Raw genomic sequence first — 22,967 nt, forward strand, 5'->3', positions numbered from 1 at the left:
GCAAATAGAAAAAAGATTTCATCCATTAACCCAAAATCATTTTCTTTCATCCTTTTGTTCCTGCCTTCATAGGTATCTCCTTTTCTGATTCAGGCTTTGTGGATGTCTTGGTGAAATCCTGAAATTTGGTCTCTAGTATCAGCATCTGTAACAATCATAGCTGAATCTGTTACCATATAGGTTAGGTTTCAGATCAATTGCTTGGAGGTCTAGTAGCAAAAGTTATAATAGAAAACAAAAATGGGAAGCTGCTTCATTTTGATACTTTGAAATTCTTTCGTCACCTACATTAATTTTGAAACAAGAAGTAAAAAGATTGATCACCCTCTGGCAGTCTGGCCTGCCCTTAGAGATACTTGTTAAACCAAGGCATGGATTGAAACAACTAGCAAAGGCATTGTAATCTGTACAATCTGTGAAAACCTAAAACCATCACAGCATTGTAATCTGTACAACCTTGCCACAACTAAAGACTACTTCATAGTACCTCTGGGTGCCACCGTGACATACGCTTGATAAACATGTAACGATGCGTTTCTTGAACGCGCACGTTGAAACGAGGTGTTTCTTGAACGCACATGTTGAAATTGTCATTCATCTCGCCTCTATGACCTCTTCAAACTCAAATTGACATAATGAGACGTTGCCATGATTAAGTATTATCGACTTTAACTAGTTGATCTCACGTTTTTATCTCACAAAAAATATCTTACAAGTTACAGATACTATAACATCTTATATGCCTAATATCACTTTAATACACAACCGATATAAGATTTATGACTCCTCTCTAAGATTGACATCCACCATTGGCTCCACTTCAAGAGCTTTCTCTTCAATGTAAAATTTATAGCTCTATCATCTTATAGTTAAAAAGATAATTATACAAATTATTTAATTAGAGTTAATTGAGATACACGACACTCTGGGTAAATACTTCACAAAGACTTTCAAAAGATAATATCCTACCAAGAGAAAGGTAACAAATAACAGCTATTCAAGGCCAAAATGAAAAGTTCGGGAAGACAATTTACATAATTTCAATACAATACAAATATACAATCACTTCTTCCTGAATAAGCTCAACTAGGAGTTCCATACAAAGTCTAAAAATCTTTAAGCTTTGAGCCTATCTATCCAAGTGTTGCAATAGAAAGTAGGCAAAACATAAACTTAGAACGAAGAATATTATAACAATTACATTTTCTCTGCTCAGGTATTCAACACAATGTGCAACTGTGTATACTGAAAATAATGTCAACAGTTGAGATTCTTATCACCCTAGATCAACAACCTACAATCATGATGCCCTATCATACAACTTGTACACATTAAAGAAAAAGCTTAAGCAGTTCACTTCAAATGACAATCTAACTCCGGTTCCTATGTCAACACAACAGTCAGTGTCCTAGTCTTGCGTAGAATCCCAAACAACTAAGACGTGTTCCTAGAAACCTATGAATAATCAAATTAATCGGAGATTCTTGAACTTTGACACAACTACAGACTGCTTAATCACGAACAGCTAAGATGCGTTCCTAGAAACCTATGAATAATCAAATTAAATGAAGATTCTTGAATTTTGACACAACTACGGACTCTGATTAATCTGTCAAATTCTAATTACCCAAACCACTGCCTCGGCCATATGGTAACATGGTGCTCACATGACAACAAGTTCATTTAGTGGTTAATTTCTCAGGATGACATATCAGGTGGCAATATGTCACGGTGTATCAAAGTTAAGCGAACTGCTGATAAATATTACCCAATAAAAGACTTGCTATTGTTATATGGACATGCCTGTGTCAAAAAACGGGCAAGTCCATCTGGAATCGTGATCACTGCTGGTTTTCGGGGCCAGTCATTTCCTGTGGACGAGTCTTAATCTGATAAACCTTCTTCATCTGCTTCTCGTAAGCTACACTTGATGCATTTTCTTGTTTTAAGTAAGTTCCAGTATTTACATTCACTGGTTTATTGATCCACTTGGTAGGTGGTTTGGGAAGAGCACCGCTATTCTGCTCGGACCGGTGGCCTAAATTTTGTGGGTATCCAGAATTTGGCATCTGTGAAGACATCTCCACATGTGCTCTACCTTTGGCACTTCCATCCAATGTCAAAGCAGACATCGCAGTCCCTAAATCATGATGACGTTCCTGATTCTGTAATCTGTCCTGTGCCCTGAAGTTGTTTCTGATACTTTGCATGCCATTTGATGAGGGATGTCTTGGGTTACCCATTATGCCTTGTGGATTATTGTATTGTCCATAATAATTCAGGTTATCACCATAACCCCTCTCATAACCTGGCGGTCCAGCTGGTCGTGGCCGACTGCTATAATAATGATTGGGGTCATCAAAAAAGCCCCTTTCATAACCTGATGGTCCAGCAGGTCTTGGTCTAATGCTTGAGTAGTTGTTTGAGATATTAAAAATTGGTGGTTGCTCCCCCCACCCAGAGGATGAGCCATTCGATTTGATATTAAGAGTGTTCTTGACAAGACGGTGAGCTGCCTCTCCTAGCTGAGGGCCAACTATTGCTCCCGGTACTCTTGGCCTGTCAAACAAATTCAGCAATAAATTTTTTAATAACCATCCGCAATTTGAAGGCCCTTGAATAATTCTTAGGACACTCTGAATCCCAGCAAAGACACTAAACTGATGGCAAGATTTACTAGTTTTCCATTACCCATTTCTTTTTGCAAGGGAACAGATATTACCACTACATTTCACATGATCAGGCCATGACTAAATTCCAAGTTGACTTGAATCCTACCCTAGCTTCCAAGTAGGGATGATAAAAAATCATAAACAGAGCTCCAAGATCATGTATATTCCATGAAATTAAGATAAAGCATTCTCACCTATCTCTGCCTTGCTGGCGCCGCCCACCATTGTCTTCATGCCACAAGACAGGCAAAGGTTTAATGTCAAGAGGTGTTAGAACCTGCAAGAGCAACATGCATATGTCTAAACATAAACTCTGTTGATGGACCCAACAATGCTTCCATAATGTTTCTTAAAATGGAAGAGAGCAATATTGCAAATAGTTTCAGACGAATCTCATACATCCTTGAGTTCTCTACTTGCACCTGGTAAATTAAAACCAATGCTATGTAAGGAATCAAATACCTTTTTGGGTATCATAACACCCTCTGGAAGTTCTGGAATGTGTTTATGACATGAAGGGTTAAGATATGTAACATTCCTGCAAAGTAAAAATGCACAAAATAAATTACAAGGATCCATACAATTCTCAAGACCAAAATATCAATTGAACTATAGAAGACTTACAAAACTTGGTTTGATTCTATATATGGCAATCCCTTAACAGGAGAAGGGACTACACCTTGCCAACCGTTCCTTTCAGATAACCAAAGAAATCCATTCATTCCACCACTGCAAATGAATCAACAGATAAGGATGGCAAAATCACAGGTGTTAAGTCAACTTGCTTGAAATGTGAACACTGATTAACCAACCTAGTATTTGTGTCAATTGGCCATACGAATCTTTCATGTGGGCGTAATTGACAGTAAATTTGATAGTATGAAAAAACTAGTGAAGCCAAAGGATGAAGACGATGAACATATAGCAGATCAAGCATCACGCTGTTCCGAAACTGCTCTTCTACCTGCAAATATTATCTTAAGAATTAGCAAAATGGATCAACTAAAAGCATTTTAATAAATAGCTAGTGCATGAAAATGACTGCAGGATATTTAGCATGCATCATTTAAGAATTACGCATGCTAGTCTAACACAACAATTCAAACCGTTAAAGTATCTTCAAGTTTCCTTGTTGCAGCAAGCAACTTCTTCTCATTGATGAATGGCAATTTGACAACACCCTGGTCAAATAAAAATAGAGGTAAGTGTTGTTGAAACAGATAAGAAAAATAAATCATAAGTTAACTGGGTAGATAAGAATTTACCTGCCACACGAAGCGTTTACCATGCATGTCAATCTCAAAATCTGTCACACAGAGTAATCTCAGTAATCTTGGAAAGGGAAGGAATTTTCACAAGATAAAAAGACCACCAAGAGTTAAAAAAATTTTACCAGAGGGATAGAACTTATAGATGGGTGATGATGGATCAGTCATCAGTTTCCCATATCTGTCCGGCAAAGCACCAGAACTATAACATGACAGATAAATTGACATTAGCATAGGCAACTGTAAATATAACCAGAAAGAGAAAATATTTAACGTAAAATGTTAAAGGCTAAATACATATACAAAAGAAAAGAAAAAACCTGGCAGCTGGCAGTGTTCCCATGAGCTGGTCAAAGGGTTTAAATGGCTCTCCGATGAAAAATGTTATTTCCAAATCAGATAGATCCTTAAGATCTGAAGCAAATGGAGCATAATGATATGGATAAAACCTGAAACAAAAGTGGTGATGCAACTTTAAACTAACTGAAAAAAATGGTAAAAACCATAGTGCAAGACATGTGCATATTTCATACAATTTGGTATGTCATACCAGAAAGTCTTAAGTCAAACCTACATATTATGGACATACGTAGATAGACATGAATATATCTACATAGGTAACGTGGAAGCCCACTGAACGTTGGGCTACAGAACAGGAGTATCACATCCCATAACCCTACTCCCCTTTCTCATGGTTCAAACCTAAGACCTCCAAGTTTAAAGTCTTAACCTAACTCTGCTATTTACTTCTTCTCAAAAATTTGCAAAGACGATAGTGCACGGCATGAAGTAAACTTTTGAGTAGATACCTCTGTCTCTTTCTAATATTCCTCGACTAGCCCCAAAAAACTCACTAGTAATGCATGCATACACATGTTGGCAACCTGAGCTAGTATGTTTTCAAAAAAACAAGATAAAAGGGCAAGCATAGCTTACAAAAGCATAAGCAGGCAAAAGAACATGCAATCAATTGCCAAGAGCATATAGGCATGTTTTACTTGGTATGTAATCTTAATCCATTTAGTTTATGAAATGAAAAATAGCAGCTAAGGAAACATAATATTTTCTGCCTCAGTCCACATCAAACTAACCATTGCCAAGAGCAAACACCTTGGTAGTAATAGCGGCACACCCAACATAAACCTTCAACATACTTCAAAACCTGCAAGGAGAAGAGACAACTGTTGGATATCTTCTAACAAGATATCAGGTACACAAGGTATTGTAGCAAAAAACTTACAATGTAATAGAATTTTTAAACTTACAACATCTCTTTTAACTTCTTCAATCTCCACTGGATTTGATACATTAAATTTCTCAGCGTAATACCTTTCTTTATATCCCGGTTCCCCTAATTTAATCTGGGAAAAAAACAAGAATAGACGTATTATGGTACAAGAAGTTCATCACCAAAAATCACCGTACTTCTCCAAATTGCTCAAAAATTTGCATGAGATTCTTCTTACACTAAGTTTCCCCTTCACTTCTTTATTTTATGGGTTATAAGACTGACAATGGGACAGGTTAAGCTCTCAGGTCAAATGGATATCTTAAAAAGTTCACAGATAATGTCCAACAAAATTTAATTAAAATTAAATACAATAAAATTAATAACATAACAGAAGAGGAGAACTTCTTATAAACAAAAGATTTCTGAGTTTATCAACAGAACAGTAATTATCATATAATTCAGATAACTTTCAGCTATAATTTAAATGTGTTTGGAATTTCATAGCGTTGGTCAAGCTAGATGAGATGGTTTAATAGGCTTCAAACCATGGCATTACTAATGACTTAAATTCTCATTTATTTCACAGGCCAAGCAATTTGACCTGTAGACACATTAAACCTGCCATTTTACTTCAATCCCAGACTGTAATTTGGTATCCAAAAATTGTTTTATAACACAGACCTTATCTACGACAGGTGCCTGTGCCTCCTCAGAGGACTCTCCTCTTGCTTTAAGCTTCATCTGCTCATTATTCTCAAATGCCTGAAATGAGTCATCTAACAACATAAGTAAGAAAATTCAGGGACAATATGAGAACTTTATAAGAAAGAAAAGAACCAAAGGAAGATATGCATAATAAACCACCAATCACCAATGGAAAGAAAGCCAAAAGCCCAAAAGTCAAGCATGCACGTTGCACACACCCACACATGCAGTCTAATAGTATTAAGAAAAATTGAGAAGTTCAGACTCAAAAGAGTTTTCATGAAAAAGCCAAATTTACTGAACTTCAGTATTTACAAAAATATAATTAAGCCTTAAAGCATATATTTCTCCTTGCCTTTACAAGATGCCCTTCTCATTTTTCTAGGAATCTTTTCATAAATACTCTTTCCAGATATCAGGCATGTTGCTACATTTGTTGGTTGCACTCAAGTTTAAACATTTACACATATTTCTGCATACACATTTGTAGTTGTTTGGAAGGAACAGAGATTTATTAAATACTTTGGCCAAGATTGTTTCCCTCATTTCAAGTGCGCAATTATTTTTCAGCTAAGCCCACTTCATCGAAAATGATAAAATAAACAAGCTACTTGTTATTTTAAAGCATCTAAAAATGGTTGCACATTGCTTCATGACTGAAAACACCAACTTATGCAGCATCGCATCGATGATAAAAAATTAATACACAAATCAGAATTTAATAGAACCATCCAAATTTCATGACCTGGTTTCCAACAGGATAAGAAATGAAATAATGTATCAAAGCATGGAAGATGCAACTCACCTGCTGTATACGAGTCCGCTTCTGAAAGATTTGATCTTCATGGACAGCAACAGATTGGATAAAACACTCCACTCTATCTAACAAAACCTGTACTTGCAAAAAGTATATATATATATATTAGCAGCCATTAGAAACAACAGTTCTAAATTCAAATGTCAAGAAAGAAATTAAAATACCAAGAAGACAATCTATCAAGATAAATGAGCAAGTTATTTACATAGAAGAACCACTCTTAACATACCTTATATCTCTTTTCCTTTCTTGAATCTCACAAAATATATGCACCTCATTATTTAGGAAGCCAATCTTCATTGTTTATCTTAGCTCTATTACCCTTCAGTAAACAATCTCTTGTGGTAAAAGTATATCGCTATTAATTAGTTATGGGATTAATTTTGGAAAGAAAGAGAGAAAGTACAGTTTCTCAAGATTTGCGAATCTTGAAATGGTCAATGCTTAAGGGACAGAGTACTTATTTATGAATGTATACTCACAAAGCACTGCATTCCACTTCTCTAGTTCATACCGTGTATCCATGCACACCAACCTACCCACCACCCCACCTCTTGATGAGAAAGTAAAAGGTCTATAAGAAAGATCTATTTGACTTGGACCGGAGATGAAATTCATTCCCACCACTTGATGAGATAAAAAACAGGTTTGATGTTAAACAAGAAAAAATAGAAATCATTATTCTCCTTTAATCCACAAATGCTTCATGTCAAAGAATAGTAGGTCCTCCACTCCAATTTATCTTCACAATAAGGAAATAAAAAGTCCAGTTGATAACTTGATATTCCATGGACGCATTTATATTAATTTTAGTTTATAGTGAACTTTCTAAAAAAGACTTAATAGATACATAGAAAAAGGACAAATTACCTCACCCGCATCAGTAAGATAACCACCCATAGCAGAAAATTCCCTTTTATAAACTTGCATCAGAAGATTTATAGCACCCTGAAAGAGCAAAAAGTTCATACTAAGCACAATGAGATAGAATAATAAAAAAATCAGGTCGTGGAACTATGGAAATTACATACCTCCCTGATTTCTAATGTTGGCATATGTGGAAGGAAGTCATTGCCAACAAAAAAACATAAGAAAACAAAATCATCCACTATTCGTTCAAAGTTGATCTCAAATGGAGGGTTGGGGATCTCCAAATCATATTGCAAATATTCTCGCAACACCCATATGTTCAGAAACTGTCCATGCATTCATCAAATCAGTATAGTATAAGCCAAACAAAAAAACAGGGGCATGGGGAAATGTACTTGTATCGCTGAAATTGGAGAGAGTTAAGTTTTAAACCTGATATTTCTTCTTGTGAATTGGTGTATCATCGACAGCATTCCGATCTTCGGTTCCATTATCTGGCTTACCATGACACTCCGCTGCCAGATGACCAACTTGACCACAGAGAAAACATTTTTCCTGTTGTCCAGGAAGAGTGATCACCTGCACGGTAAATATAAATGAACCAACAACCAATCATTAGCAATAAATTATTTGGAATTGAGAATGACATTAAGCAAAGGAGAGCACTGACCTCTCTTAAAATTGAAAAGTGAACCTCATGTGTAGCTAAGGACAACATGATCAAATCTGCATCCTGATTATGACAAACCAAATGCCTAATTTAGCACCACAATTGAAATATTTAGGGAAAAGCCATAAAATAATCAGGAATAGTGGGGGGCTAGTGTTGGCTGCACTCTCACCAGACCATACAGGCAGTGTTGTGTGTTTGGATTGAAGCCGGGAAGGTTACGTTGTAACCGAATGTATGACATGATCTTGTGTTCTCCCTCACCAGGAACATTCGCATCAGAAAGAATAACCTTCAAATAATCACCCAATGCAGCACCATAAATAAATTTAGAGACAAAGTATCCTGAAAGCCAAAAGTATATGGGGAAATTATACAGAAAGGATTACTCCGCTTTGCAAGGAATCATCCAATCTTTGAAGCAAGAAACAAATAATGTCCTTCACACCTTTGTATTCCGCCAGCCAGGATTGTGATTCAACCTCGATTGTAAATAATACTGAAGTGCTACAGATAACACAGCCATAAATGGAGTGCCAGGAGTAATAACATTTGAGTCACATGTTTCAGGTTTTTCCTTAGGGAGCAAAGCTTTCCCCTCTTCCTCGAACTCTTTCTTCAATCGCTCCTCTTCAGCTGCCTAACACAACATAAACAACCAAAATATAGTTCCACTGAATCTGATAATTTGGATCCACTAAATGATTCAAAGACTTACAGCCTCAGCAGCATCCTTTGCAGCTCTAAAACGTCGAGTACGTTGCTGATTCATTTTAGCTCTAGGTGCTACACCATCTACAAAAATTTTTAAACAGACAATATTGAATTGAAGAAAACACTAAAATAAGAAAGAAAATTGACTGAACATGGAACAATTCCTACCAATGGCCATATACAGAAGCTTTCTAGGACGAACCAATGAGAAGAGATGGTCAATATAGTCAAAGATTGATTTAAATACATCATCATAAGTTGCAGGTGCAGGCTGTATGCACAATTGAATAAACCATCAATAGGGAAAAATATCCAGTGAAAGATCATGGTCATGCTAAAATTGAAAAGCAATATACCACTTCATGACATGCAACATCACATTCAACATAAATGCATTTTGCCAGGCGACTACCTATATCATACTAAAAACAGTAAGCAACCTACCACTTGACTACCTGAAAAATTGTTTTCAAGAAAAAGCATTTCGATACAGATTGCATAATGACCATACCTAAAACCTTACACTTCGCAAAATCTAATCCTAGCATCAAAATTCCCTTCGAAAACAACATAATTTGACCTAAATACATTTACTAAACATAACTAAAAGCACATTTGCAAACTGTTCATAGCTCAAAATTTTCCGAACTTCACTACGAAACAGCAATCTCAAAATTCAACTCAAAAGCACGTCTCCTCCTCGAATTTTAATACTAAGAATTTCAAATTTCAAAGCCACAGCTAAAATAATTTTTCTGTCATTAAAGTGAAAAATAAAAATTAAAAAAAATCCAGAGAACAAGAAAATCGAAAGGTATTTTTGAGTGGCTTTGTACGAATTTACCTTGCCGTCGGGGTGAAAACAAGGGTGAATAATCCCGTTTATGTCGAGATAAAGATTATCGAATTCGAGGCCGTTAGGATTAGGTTTAGAGACGTCAACTGGTATTTGATTTCCAAGTCCGTCTTCTCTCGGTTCTTCCTCGATTACGTCGGCGATCGATTGCGGGTACCGATCCGCTAGCCACCTGTAAAACGCCGGGACTCCCATGACGTCGCGCTCAAGATTGCGGTTGCTCCGGTCAGGTCCAGTTCAGTTCGGTGACGATGTAGACTTAGTCGAGCGGTAGAGGGAGAGAGAGAGGTTTTGGTTTGGATTGCTTTTTCCCAGAGAGGGAGAGAAAAAAAAGAATAAAATGGAGAGGTCGAGATCTGTGTGATGGGCGGTGTACGGTACTGTGGTTCATTCTATAAGAATGTCGTGAAATGACGGAAGTATCCTTCGAGTGTGGTGGGAAGAAAGGCATAGTTGAGCGGCGGGGAAGCGGAAAGGAATTATCAAGTTTTAAATAAAAAAGTAAAATTGCTAATTACAAATTTAAGTTGCTAACTATTGTTTGTTCTATCTAATTTAATTTTGGTCAAATAATGATAAAAATATGGAAATAAATTTTGTTGTTGTAGGGAAAGATTATTACTATTTGGAGATGATAATTTCTAATTTAAGGATTTTTTTTATTGTTATGAAGTTAATAACATATGGTATTTTGTTTTGAAAACTTTGCTTCACACAAAAAAAAAAGGTTTTTGTTTCTTTTCAAAAAGTTTAGTATCAAATATTACTAATTATATTTTGCTTGAGATTAAAACAAAATTTGAATGTCTCATTTTTCAAATAAAAAAATAATAAAAGTAGATTATTATGATTTAGATATCAACTTGATATAAGTGTCACGGGATCATTACTTTCTTTTTAAAAAATTAATCTAATGATATGCATATAATTTATGTTTATGAGTCTCTTAAATATCCTTGTTTACTCGGATTAAAATATTCTATCTATTTCTTTTGAAATAGTTAATGTAGTATTATTTTTTACTCAATTCATAGTTATTTGTTTTTCTTTTAAGTAATTGACGTAAATTGAGATTAAGTTAAATCTACTTTAATAATATTTTATCAAAAAACCATTACTTTCTTTCTAAAAAAACTAATAATAATCTCGTGGACGTTAATGCAGACTGTGAGTCAAATAATAATATATCTCACAAGCATCGATATGGACACAAATTATAAAATTTTGATTTTTTTTTGAGTAATTTAAAATTAAAGTAAATATACGTGCAGAGAAGAAAACAAAATGATATTAATCAAATATTTTTTTGAAAATAAAACGAAGATTGTACTCGAATTTTGAGCTTTGGTGACCCTGGTGGAATCACTCAAGCCCAATGTTTGTGTCAAAAGATACATTCCAGAACATGAAACAAGGAGAACAAGAACAGCATTGATACAAGACGTCAAGATGTTGCCAAGCTATCTTTTGATTTAATCCAACAGACAGGACCAGAACCATGAAAAACTCAACATTCAGAAACTAGATTGCAGGATACCTGACAAGACAACAAGTTCCATACTTTTTTGAACTTAGCAACGAGCAATGGTGGGCTTGTAGTCGATTACAAGGACCTTCTCCAGGTGGCCTAGGAACAAGTTTGCGAATTGGACATGAACAGGATGAGCTACATATTCTGCAATGCCCTCAGTGCTTTCAAATGTGGATTCAAACACATGAGTGAAACCTTGATGCAGGTTCTCAATGCTGACATCCTTACCCCATTGAAAAGCTTTCATAGGTTCAATGAGATTGACAAGATTGGCATAGCCTTTGATGAGTTCCTCAATCTTCTCAGCTGTGGTTTCATCTTTGAACTTTGCCAGCAATACGTGCTTCACAACCCCTTTTGCTTCCTCCATGTTTCTCCTCCTCCTCTCTCTCTGAAAGTAATCAGTTTGGTTGACGGTTCTGTTCTCTCAACAACCGAAGATCAACTGTATTAATCAGATATAGTAGGTAGATTTGATCCAAATACATATATGTATTTATTTTTTAGTATTATAACTTGTACCATGATAAAATAGCATGTGCCTATTGATAGAATTATATTCACGTGGACCATGTTTTTAATAATAATTAATAAAATAATTAAAAATAAATCCCACCAAATCTTATTGTTAAATTTTTTAATTATCACACAGCTAATGATGGATTACAATACATATCATTATCCCCTAAAAAAGGTACTAAATATATATGAAAATGTTATTTTATCATTCCATTAAGACTGCTGCCAGGTTAGTAAAGGGTACGTGGTGGAATGATTAATAAATATTTAATTTAAAACAAATGAAAATAAGTAGAAGAGATCGTTCAATTATTATTTATTTAATTAAATCATCAAATATATGATAATATGTTATATGCTAATATGGAAATTAATAAATGAACAATTTCGTCTTAATGACAATAAGTTTTTAATTTATTGTAAAATTCACATAAAATGATCATTCCTTATCAATTTATATCATCTGGATTTCAATAAAGGTATATTACTTTTAAAAACTCATGAACAATTCAAAAAAATGTATTCAATCAAATTAAAAGAAAATGTTTGATTAACTAAAGTTTCACTTATCATTTTTATATTTACATGACATTAACATAACGNGTTTGATTTAAAGTAAAAATATTAAAATTTGATTAAATATAATAAAAGAGTAAAAAAATTTAAATTTTTTTGAAAAAACTCAAGATTTTTTAAATATTATGTTTTAAATAAATTATTTGATATTAAAAAATATTTTTTTTCCTTCAACTAATAAAAAGATATGAAAAAATAAGGGAAGAAAATCAGAAATTCCAAAATGTCATTTTGCATCTTTACGCAATTCCAATCATTGTATCTTTGACTAAAAATGCTAAAATCAATGTTCTATGACACTGACCAATGACCCAAAGGCACCTCAAAAAGAAAAAGGAGATAATTTTTCCAAAATTAAAAAAAGTTAGACAAGACTCAAAATCCACTATTTAAGGATTTTTTTTTGTTACGAAATTAAAATAACATATATATTTTTCTTCAAAAACATTGCTTAAAAAAATGGTTTTTGTTACAAATAAGTTTTGTTTTCATTCTTAAAAATAAAAAACAAAATTTGAATCTCTCATTTTTCAAATAAAAAACTAATAAAAATAAGTTATTATAACTTATAAATAAATGTCAAAAACTAATATAATGAGATGTGTAGCGAACATGTTTTATAACTTTTTTAAGATCCTTTATTTACCCAATGTGGACCTAATGTTTTTGGATTAGGCTTTGGAAGTCTTGGGTTGGTTCCAACTCTCTCCTGGGCCTTGGTTTAAGGCTGGACTTGGGGAAGCTCAAGCTCAGACCAACTCTCAATTGGTTTGTAGAACTGGGCTTTAGAAGGCTTAATTTGGGTCTGATTTTGGCTTGGGCCTACATGCTTCCTTTTAATCAATACCATAAACTTTATACGGTTGATGGTTAAATTTTCTTTTGCCTTTAATGTTTATAATACGGTTCACCGAGTCAAAAAAAAAAAAAGAGATTTTTTTTACTTAATATTTAGTTAATGCTAATTAATTGAGGAAAATTAGAGTTAGATTGGGATTAATAAAGACCTTTCCTTTCTGGAATTGGTTTTAAAGTTTTGGTTGAATTGGGGCAAAAGCAATTAACGCTCAATGTTTTTGCTATTTAAATTAGGGAGGCATGTGATTTGGACTGTGTTGTGATTTCTTTGTGCAAACAAACCTACAAACTCTTTCTGCCAATTTAGAATCTTTCCTTTTTTTTATCTAACAATTTACAAGAAAAAAACCCTTTTTTCATTTAGATTTCATAATTCTTTCCTTCCCAATTAGTGAATGGACCAGTTGAAAAAGATGTCTGCAAGATGGGTTCCAGACGAAGCATGCAGGCCTATCATTGATGATGCTGCAGTGTTTTATCCAACTGTTGAGGAATTTGAAGACACACTTGCCTATATAGAAAAGATTCGTCCCGAAGCTGAATCATATGGTATATGTCGGATCGTTCCACCACCTTCTTGGACTCCACCTTGTCTTCTTAAAGACAAAGATATATGGGAACATGCTAAATTTTCAACTCGAGTTCAGCAGGTTGACTTACTTCAAAATAGGGAGCCAATGAGAAAAAAAAGTAGAAGTCGAAAGAGGAAGCGGAGCAGACATTCAAGAATGGGAGCCACTGGCAGACGTGCCAATTCTAGTTCAGAATCTAAGATAACTTATGAGGCTGATGAGCAGTTTGGGTTCCATTCAGGATCAGACTTCACTCTTGAAGAATATCAGAGATATGCAGATGAATTTAAGGAGATGTACTTTCGAAGGGATTCAAAGCCTCGAGTGGATGAATACAGGAAATGGGAGCCGTCTTGGGAGGATATTGAAGGTGAATACTGGCGGATAGTAGAGCAGCCAACAGATGAGGTTCAGGTATATTATGGAGCTGACTTGGAAACAGGAACATTTGGCAGTGGGTTTCCTAAGGCATCATCTATGTTGACTGGAACTGGAAGTGATGCATATATATATGCAATGTCAGGTTGGAACCTAAATAATTTCCCACGCCTACCAGGTTCAGTGTTATCTTTTGAAGGATGTGATATATCTGGAGTTGTAGTGCCATGGCTCTATGTTGGGATGTGCTTCTCATCATTTTGTTGGCATGTTGAGGACCACCATCTGTATTCACTAAACTACATGCACTGGGGTGATCCAAAAATATGGTATGGTGTGCCTGGAAGCCATGCTTCCTCTTTGGAGGCTGCAATGAGAAAGCATCTGCCTGATTTGTTTGAAGAACAACCGGACTTACTTCATGGATTGGTCACTCAACTATCTCCTTCAGTTCTGAAAGCTGAGGGTGTACCAGTCTATCGAGCTGTACAACGTTCTGGGGAGTTTGTTCTTACCTTTCCGAGGGGATACCACTCTGGATTTAATTGTGGCTTCAACTGTGCAGAGGCAGTGAATGTTGCTCCTGTTGATTGGCTAGAACATGGTCAACATGCAGTGGAGCTCTACAGTGAGCAGCATCGAAAAACATCGCTGTCCCATGACAAGCTGCTCTTAGGATCGGCTAGGCAAGCTATTAAAGCTCTCAGGGAGTTATTTGTTCTTGGCAGAGAAACTCCAGGGAATTTGAGGTGGAATTTGGTCTGTGGGAAGGATGGAATGCTTACGAAGGCTGTTAGGATGAGAGTGCAGATGGAGGAGAAAAGAGTAAAGCGCCTTCCCCCTCATTTACCCTTACTAAAGATGGAAAAAGATTTTGATTTGGAAAATGAGAGGGAATGTTTCTCTTGCTTCTACGACTTGCATCTATCTGCCTGCAGCTGCAAATGCTCTCCTGAACGATTCGCATGTCTGAAACATGTAAAGAATTTCTGCTCATGCCAAGATGAAGGCAGATTTGTCCTCCTTCGCTACACTATTTATGAATTGCAAATGCTAGTTAAGGCCCTGGAGGGAGGATTAGATGCTGTGAAAGTATGGGCATCTGAAGATCTTGGGTTGGTTTCTGTTAATGATTGCATGTGATGCTCATTTGTCTATAAGTTGGTTCAGGATGTTCCTTCGGAAGCATTGCCATCAGAGTGCCAGCATGGGACTAAATTAAATGGTTCTCATCTCGCTTTAGATAGTCATTACCAATGTCTTAAATGTTGGAGTTCTTGTCCTGGAGAACAGATTGAATTTGGAGAAGGACGCCTGCATTGACTTGAAGCAAGCTTGATATCATATCTGATCATACTGCAAGCAAGTCAATGTATGCTTGTGTTAGCCCTAAAAACAACAGTGTCACTGATGTTGAGACATTGTTGAACTTTTTTAAGCAAGAGAAAATTTGTGGCTTTGATGAAGAAAGAGAACCTGATCTAAAGAGGATCAAAAGTGAGAACTGACTGGCATATGAAACATTGACAGAGGGGATCCTGAAAACTTGTAGATAACTATATATATATATATAGTATTATAACTTGTAATGTGACGAAATAGCATGTACCCATTGATAAAATAATATTCATGTGGATCATGTTTTTAATTTTTTTATTTAAATTTTGCCCCTATGAGCATATTATACTAGTATTATCTTTTGCTTTGTCAGTTGTCACTCCAACTCCACATTAAGATCAAGAATATCAATCAAACAAATAGAAAATAATTAAAAATAAAATCCCATCAAATCTTATTGTTAAAGTTTTAATTATTACAGCTAATGATGGATTAGAACACTCATCATTATCCCCCCAAAAAAAGTAATAAATATATATATATATATATATATATATATATATAGNGTAAATAATATATATATATATATATATATATATATATATGAAAATGTTATTTATTCATTCCATTAAGGTGCTGCTGGGTTAGTGAAGGGATCGTGGCGGAATGATTAATAAATATTTAATTTAGAATAAATGAAATAAGTATAAGATATTCTTCGATTATTATATATATATAATTAAATTTACAAATATATTATAATATGTTATATGCAAATATAGAAATAAATAAATTAACAAATTTTTCTCGATGATAATAAATTTTTAATCTATTTTAAAATTTCGCATAAAATGACCATTTGCTATCAATTTATATCATCTAGATTTAAGGAAAGGCATAATACTTTAAAAAAATACCTAAATAATTCAAAAAAATGTAATTTTTATATTTTTATTTTTAATTAAATAAATTTTTATAATTAATAGTTGACTAACTAATATTTCACTTATCATTTTTATGCTTTCATGGCATTAACGTGACATTGATGGTGAAAATACTATATGACTATGCTATGATGTCATATTAATTTATTTCATCATTAGTTATTATAACATGTCAATATAATACGTTGATATCACATGACACATAAAAGACAAATCACATTATCAATTATACTCATAAAAACTTATTCGATCAAAAATAAAAAAAATAATGTCATAATTGAACATAATAAAAAATAATAATTTTTAAATTTTTTTAAATAATTCAAGAGCTTTTAAATATTATGTCTTAAATAAATTACTTGATATTAAAAAATATTTATCTTTTCCCTTCAATTAATAAAAAGATATGAAAAAATAAGGGAAGAAAATCAGAAATTCCAAAAAAGGTATTTGCATCTTTACGCAATTCCAATGATTCTATCTGTGACTAAAAATGCCAAAGTCAATGTTCTATGACACTGACCGATGACCCAAAGCCACCACAGAAAGAAAAAGGAAATAATTTTTTCCACATTAAAAGAAAAATTTAAACAAGACTCAGAACCCACTATTTTTTAAAAATATAATTTTACTCAATTTAAATCTTAATTAAAATTAAATAAAAAATCAATAACTTATGAAGGTACCATGAGATTTCAGACAATTTTAAAATTACGAAATAAAGCCATGTTCTCTCATGATTGAAAATAAAATAAATAATAATTTAAATTTAACTCAACATTATTATCTTTGTTGGCAAGATTGAGGTTAAAGTTCAAATTTCTTATTCAGAAAAAAATAAAAAAAATTAAGACATAGAAAATAAAGAAAAGACTAAAATAAAAGAAAAGAGAAAAGAGACTTTTGAGCGACTTAGAAAAGGCAAAGTCAATGTTCTTTTTGACATTGACGCATGGGCCATGACTTAAACAATAGCCCAAAAAAGGCCCACAATTACGAAAAGGTACAAAGATTAAAATGGAAAACACTAGAGATTTTTGTCTTTTCAAGCTGGCGTACTGGCAATGTTATTGACTTTCCCAAGTTACCAAACGCCAGCGGTCACAAACTTCCGTTATAAGACAAGTCAGTCAAGCCAAATAATATTATATTTATTTTTGTTTGTATATTATTTAACCGGCTGGTAGGCGTTGGTATTGAGAGGCACAAACATAAAATCCCAGGAATTATCTTTGAGAGTTTCAACGACAAAGGTGTGTTCTTGTTTCTCAGTCTAGTTAAGGTTATGTCTTCGAAGTCTTTACCATTTTAGCTTAATCTATCATTTTTGTTTCAAACGTTGTGGTGAAAAGAAACTGCCTTTCTGGGGAAATTTGCAAGCTTGGGGTTTGGGTACTTTAACATCTGTCAAATTTTTTGGTTTTGGTTTGTGTTTTTTAAGGTTGGATTTATGGTTTTTGTTGGTTACTTGTGTTCTTTTTGATGTTTTGGAGTATGGTTGTTTTTTCCTGATTACTGTAACTTTCAGGGGATTTGGTTTTGATTTTTAGATTGATCAAGATCATGATCATTTCTAGTCCCTTTGTTTCTCTTTCACAAAGAGTCTGTTTTGTACACCAATTGTAGACTAATCTAACCATTTTTGCTGAAGGGTAAAATTTTGAAGTGTCCCTAATTGCTATTTCTAAGTTTTTGAAATTGTTCTGCAAGCACAAGCACTCAAGATGTCCTTTTTTTGTTTTAATTGTGACTACTTAGTCAATATTCCATTGGTTTAGTTTGTTTTGCTAAATAAATTAGCTGTTGAATGCTTGTGCAGTAACTTGAGAAGAAATGGAGGAGAAGAGTTTAATTGCCAAAGATGTTACTGAAGTAAGCCCGTTGTTCATCTTCATAAACAAAATTATAGGAATTTATTTGTGTTTAATTTAAGAAAACTATTGCTAACCTTAATCTTGTCTGTTTGACTTGAACAGTTGGTTGGTAAAACGCCATTGGTATATCTGAACAATGTTGTAGATGGCTGCGTGGCTCGAATTGCTGCAAAATTGGAGGCGATGGAACCCTGCTCCAGTGTCAAGGACAGGTATTAAACCATTTCCACCTATTTTACATTCAAAGATGTATCAGAAAACATGTCAAACTAGATTTGATCATAATCATTGTTATGATGCTGCATTCAGTTACAGCTGAAGTTGTGATCTTTTCTAAGATGCAATATCTACTTTGCTTGCAGGATTGGGTATAGTATGATTGCAGATGCAGAGGAGAAGGGTCTCATTAAACCGGGTGAGGTTGGTATTTTAGATTTTTCTTACCTAGACATTTTTTAATCAAATTTTCGAGGTAATGTTGGGTCACTTTTCAAGTAAAATTATACATTGACTTCTGCTATTTTTATGCCAACTTTCATAATGTTGGGCCTTGTTGCTGGTAAATGTTTGTAAGTTTGTGGCATCCTGTGGAAATAGAGTGAGTGTTTTATTCATGGTGCTCTTGTGCAAGCATTATAGCAACTATCTTTCTAGTTAAAAGACACTAATGATTGTGCAAACTTATTGAGATAATAAACCTCATCCTTTATCTGTTTCTTTAACTCTTCAAAGTTTTGAGTAGATTATACTATTGTCACTGCGCTATACAATAAAATTATGCACTTTTATCAACTTGAAAAGCATCTGTGATTAACCATTAGCACTTACATAAAATGTCAGGATTGTGAAAAAAAAAAAAAAAAGCATAGCATAGACAGCAATTGTAATCTTATTAGAAGAATTGTGGCTTCTGTGGAAGTTTTTAGGCCTTGCAAGTGTTTGTTCCTTCTAAATCTAAATCCAAATTCTGTGCGATTTTTATGTGCAAAAGTAGGGTCATCTTCCTTCTAATTTCTTGATTGTGTTGCTTTACTGTCAACATTACCTTTGTAGTTTTGAGTGATAAACTTAAGGAGAGAAGTTTTAACTTGACAAAGTTTCCCTTCTTCCTATATGCTGAAGAGTGTCCTTATCGAGCCAACCAGTGGTAATACCGGAATAGGATTGGCATTTATGGCAGCTGCTAAGGGTTATAGACTCATAATTACCATGCCTTCTTCAATGAGTTTAGAAAGGAGAATGGTCCTCCGAGCTTTTGGAGCTGAGCTGGTTCTTACAGACCCAGCCCGGGGCATGAAAGGGGCTGTTCAGAAGGCTGAGGAAATTATGGAAAAGACTCCTAATTCTTACATACTTCAGCAATTTGAAAACCCTGCCAACCCAAAGGTATCATTTGGAAACATTTGTCACACATAGTTGGTGGTCTGAGCCTTGGAGGGAGTAATGATTTGATTTTTTTTTCCTGTTTTAGATCCATTATGAGGCAACTGGACCAGAAATATGGAAAGGCACTGGAGGGAAGGTAGATTTTCTTGTCTCTGGGATTGGGACTGGAGGTACTGTAACAGGAGCAGGGAAGTATCTCAGAGAGCAGAATTCTAATGTTAAGGTTAGGCTTTTGGTTGTTTTGTTAGATTGTAATATATTTGTAACTTCAATTACTAAATTGTGTTTGCCTGTAGTTATATATGATTTCATGTTGCTTATTGCCCCTTGCTTTTTTCTGTTCAGCTAATTGGTGTGGAACCAGTTGAAAGTGCAGTGCTATCTGGAGGGAAACCTGGTTAGTTGTAACATTTAAAATGTTTCTTGTTCACGTTGTTCTTCGTACTGCATATTCTGTTTTCTGCACTTTGTTTTGTTACAATCTATAACAGCTAGCTAAGTAGATAGGAACTGTGCTTTGTATCTTGAAGGTAATTATGAGACCTTCTTAATTAGTGATTTTCCTATTTTCTTAGAAGTTGTGTTTGGTGCTCATTTTCCTTTGGTTAATATTTCTTCTCACAGCAACTCTATACTCTGTTCATTTGATTGTTATTATATTAAAATTTGATATAGCCATTTAAGTTTTTATGCCTAATTTTTTTTTAAGCATTGAAGAACTACCAGTGCTTGCATTCATTAAATAGCCACTTATTTTCATGCATTAGGTTCCTCTTTTGGTTGATGCTGATGTTTGATTGACTTTCTGGGTAGAAGTAGCCTACCCATTCCATGCTTCATACACTGAAGCATTGGAGGATTTCCTAATTCTGTGCATCCTAAGGCTATAGGCCCTATAGAACACAGTGCTATGCAGGTTCGTTGTTTAACTAGGCCTCTTCTATATTAAACATATGGAAGCCTTGGGCTGGTTGAGTAAGTATACCTGACCTGTTCTATGTTAAGAACATTGGGAAGGAAATATCATCTGTAGACTATTAAGTCATTCTTTTGAAACAATGATTTGCTTGATCCTCCAACCTCCATAGTTATGGTTTAGAAATAAGTTATTAAGCTCTTAAAGTTTCTTGGTTCAAGTGTTTAGCCTTTAATTTATTGACTTTTTTCCATTCAAATTGTAATATTTGATTGACGTGAAATTTGAAAATTTGACCTTGACAGCTCTTCTAGATTTGTCCTCAATAACCAGCATATTCGCATTGTCTTTTGTCCGTAAGATCTTGTAGTTAGATTATTGTATGTGTTTGCCTATTAATTGAAAATTGTTTTCTTATGTTCTGCAAGCCAACATAAGATATTATAAGAATGTTTTATCTATTGATGACTGCTTGCATTTTTGAATGTTCAAGGACCACATAAGATCCAAGGAATTGGTGCTGGCTTCATCCCTGGGGTTTTAGAAGTCAACTTACTTGATGAAGTTGTTCAAGTAAGTCCCAATGCCATTTATTTATTCAGATTACATTTCCTATGTCATAATTTAGAATACCAGTTTTCTTTATTTCACTCACCTGCTAGGGTCAATAATTCAATATATATTATAGATGATTATAGGGAAGGCAGTATGGTGGTATTTGACACATCAGCATGCTTTCTTCATATTGTAGCTTTTCCCCCATGCATGTATTGCTATTGTTGTTCCTTGAAATAATTGGCTACCTTTATGGCTGCAGGTATCAAGTGAAGAAGCTATTGAAACAGCAAGGCAACTTGCTCTGAAAGAAGGATTGTTGGTAAGTTTCTTTAGTTTTAGTAATTTTATTTGATAAGTGGTCCACAGCTTTTTTTGGTACTTGTTCACAAGTAAACATAATTCAACTTCACGAAGTTCTGTTGGATTTTTTCTGCGGTTTCCTTTCGTGATATATGTTTGGAACATGTATTGCAGGTAGGTATATCATCTGGTGCAGCTGCTGCTGCTGCAATTAATATAGCCAAGAGGCCAGAAAATGCCGGGAAGCTCATTGTTGTAAGTTTTGTTATTTATTTTTTAAGTCACTCCTGCAGCATTCTGTCGGATCATACCATGAGGCAATACAGACAAAGATGAATTACATCAATTAAAAAGGGTTATTGTGGCATTTATCAAAGACTCTGACTTGACAAATACCAGTATATGCATGATTATAGGGTGATCGATTACATATAATCTATTGTTCTTGGTTCTATATGCTTGTGTTAAATTATAGGGACTCTGGTATTTATTCTCATTTGACGTGATGTGCATTCTTGTTAAACAAAACTATATTATTAGGTCATGTACGATGTTTTCCATTGATACTAATTGCATGGTATATGATTAAAGGACTTGACGAAAATACCTTTCCTTTTCTGGCACCCCAAGCTAGTTGAATCTAATACTAATCTTTTAATTTTGAACCTAAACAGGTGGTCTTCCCTAGCTTTGGAGAGCGTTATCTCTCTTCCGTGCTGTTCGAGTCTGTGAAGCGGGAAGCGGAGAATATGGTTTTCGAGCCTTGAGATAAAGCATCCTAGCTTCAAAATTTCAAGATCATGAGGCTTGAAATATGGAGCAGAGAACTTGGTTGTCGAGCAGCACATGGATCTTTCTAATGGATGGTTTTTGTTGTCTTCTTGGGTTCTAAAAAGGCTTTAGAATAATAATAAGGCGGCTTTACTGTAGTCTTAGTCTATTGATGGATTAAGGGAAAATGTTGTTTGGAAATGGGATTGAATCCTATCTATATGTTGTGAGGTTAAACCAAAAAAAAAAAAATTGTTACCATGAAATATCTCCTATAGTTTTGTGAATTGTCGTGAGATTAAATAAAATTCGATGTTTTCAATGGAAAATCATGAAAAATTAAAATCAAAGTCCAAAGTTTTAAACTACGCACGTCTCCTGCAGAAGTTGGTAGTAGCGTGAATATATTATAGATTTTATATCAATAAAAGATGAAATAAATTTTAAACAAATATGAATTCATAACAAATAATAATAAAATTTATTCAATATTTTATTAATGTGAAATTTTCAAAATCAAGATAAATGGTAAAAAAAAAGCAATATACGGTTGAGTGAGATAAAATATGGGAGCCAGAACCCATTTCAAAAAACTTGTAAGAATTTTACTCCATTAATGGAGAGCCCATGGCAATCACATTTC

At 34.2% G+C, this 22,967-nt stretch overlaps 3 protein-coding genes and 1 pseudogene across 5 annotated transcripts; 2 read left to right on the plus strand and 2 right to left on the minus strand.

The window, feature by feature from the left end:
* Positions 981 to 10,190, minus strand: LOC18600252 (5'-3' exoribonuclease 4). Of its 2 annotated transcripts, XM_018121870.1 has the most exons (22): positions 9,792 to 10,190; positions 9,116 to 9,218; positions 8,952 to 9,028; positions 8,682 to 8,873; positions 8,406 to 8,525; positions 8,234 to 8,296; positions 7,996 to 8,142; positions 7,725 to 7,889; positions 7,564 to 7,641; positions 6,682 to 6,768; positions 5,853 to 5,933; positions 5,206 to 5,301; positions 5,032 to 5,102; positions 4,261 to 4,389; positions 4,066 to 4,142; positions 3,938 to 3,978; positions 3,779 to 3,853; positions 3,485 to 3,636; positions 3,297 to 3,401; positions 3,135 to 3,210; positions 2,867 to 2,949; positions 981 to 2,559 (listed from the first exon to the last, which is right to left on the minus strand). In XM_018121870.1, exons 1-22 carry the CDS (start codon positions 9,996 to 9,998, stop codon positions 1,842 to 1,844), a joined length of 2,943 nt encoding a protein of 980 aa, XP_017977359.1. In that variant the 5' UTR covers positions 9,999 to 10,190; the 3' UTR covers positions 981 to 1,841. The 2 variants fall into 2 exon arrangements, with proteins under 2 accessions (XP_017977359.1, XP_007030646.2); XM_007030584.2 differs by lacking the exon at positions 9,116 to 9,218 and having other exon boundaries at positions 9,792 to 9,860.
* On the minus strand, positions 11,126 to 11,757 carry LOC18600253 (stress-response A/B barrel domain-containing protein HS1). Its single transcript, XM_007030585.2, has one exon. It carries the CDS (start codon positions 11,702 to 11,704, stop codon positions 11,375 to 11,377), a length of 330 nt encoding a protein of 109 aa, XP_007030647.1. The 5' UTR covers positions 11,705 to 11,757; the 3' UTR covers positions 11,126 to 11,374.
* On the plus strand, positions 13,683 to 15,745 carry LOC18600254 (annotated as a pseudogene).
* Positions 17,661 to 22,653, plus strand: LOC18600255 (cysteine synthase). 2 transcript variants are annotated; one of them, XM_007030587.2, is made up of 11 exons: positions 17,661 to 17,772; positions 18,339 to 18,391; positions 18,496 to 18,605; positions 18,756 to 18,813; positions 19,516 to 19,779; positions 19,865 to 20,002; positions 20,125 to 20,176; positions 21,189 to 21,268; positions 21,513 to 21,572; positions 21,728 to 21,808; positions 22,228 to 22,653. In XM_007030587.2, the coding sequence occupies exons 2-11, from the start codon at positions 18,353 to 18,355 to the stop codon at positions 22,318 to 22,320; spliced, it is 975 nt and encodes a 324-aa protein (XP_007030649.2). In that variant the 5' UTR covers positions 17,661 to 17,772; positions 18,339 to 18,352; the 3' UTR covers positions 22,321 to 22,653. The 2 variants fall into 2 exon arrangements, with proteins under 2 accessions (XP_007030649.2, XP_007030650.2); XM_007030588.2 differs by having other exon boundaries at positions 17,680 to 17,801.

This window comes from Theobroma cacao, chromosome 5 (genome assembly GCF_000208745.1).
Source record: "Theobroma cacao cultivar B97-61/B2 chromosome 5, Criollo_cocoa_genome_V2, whole genome shotgun sequence".
Lineage (NCBI taxonomy): Eukaryota > Viridiplantae > Streptophyta > Magnoliopsida > Malvales > Malvaceae > Theobroma > Theobroma cacao.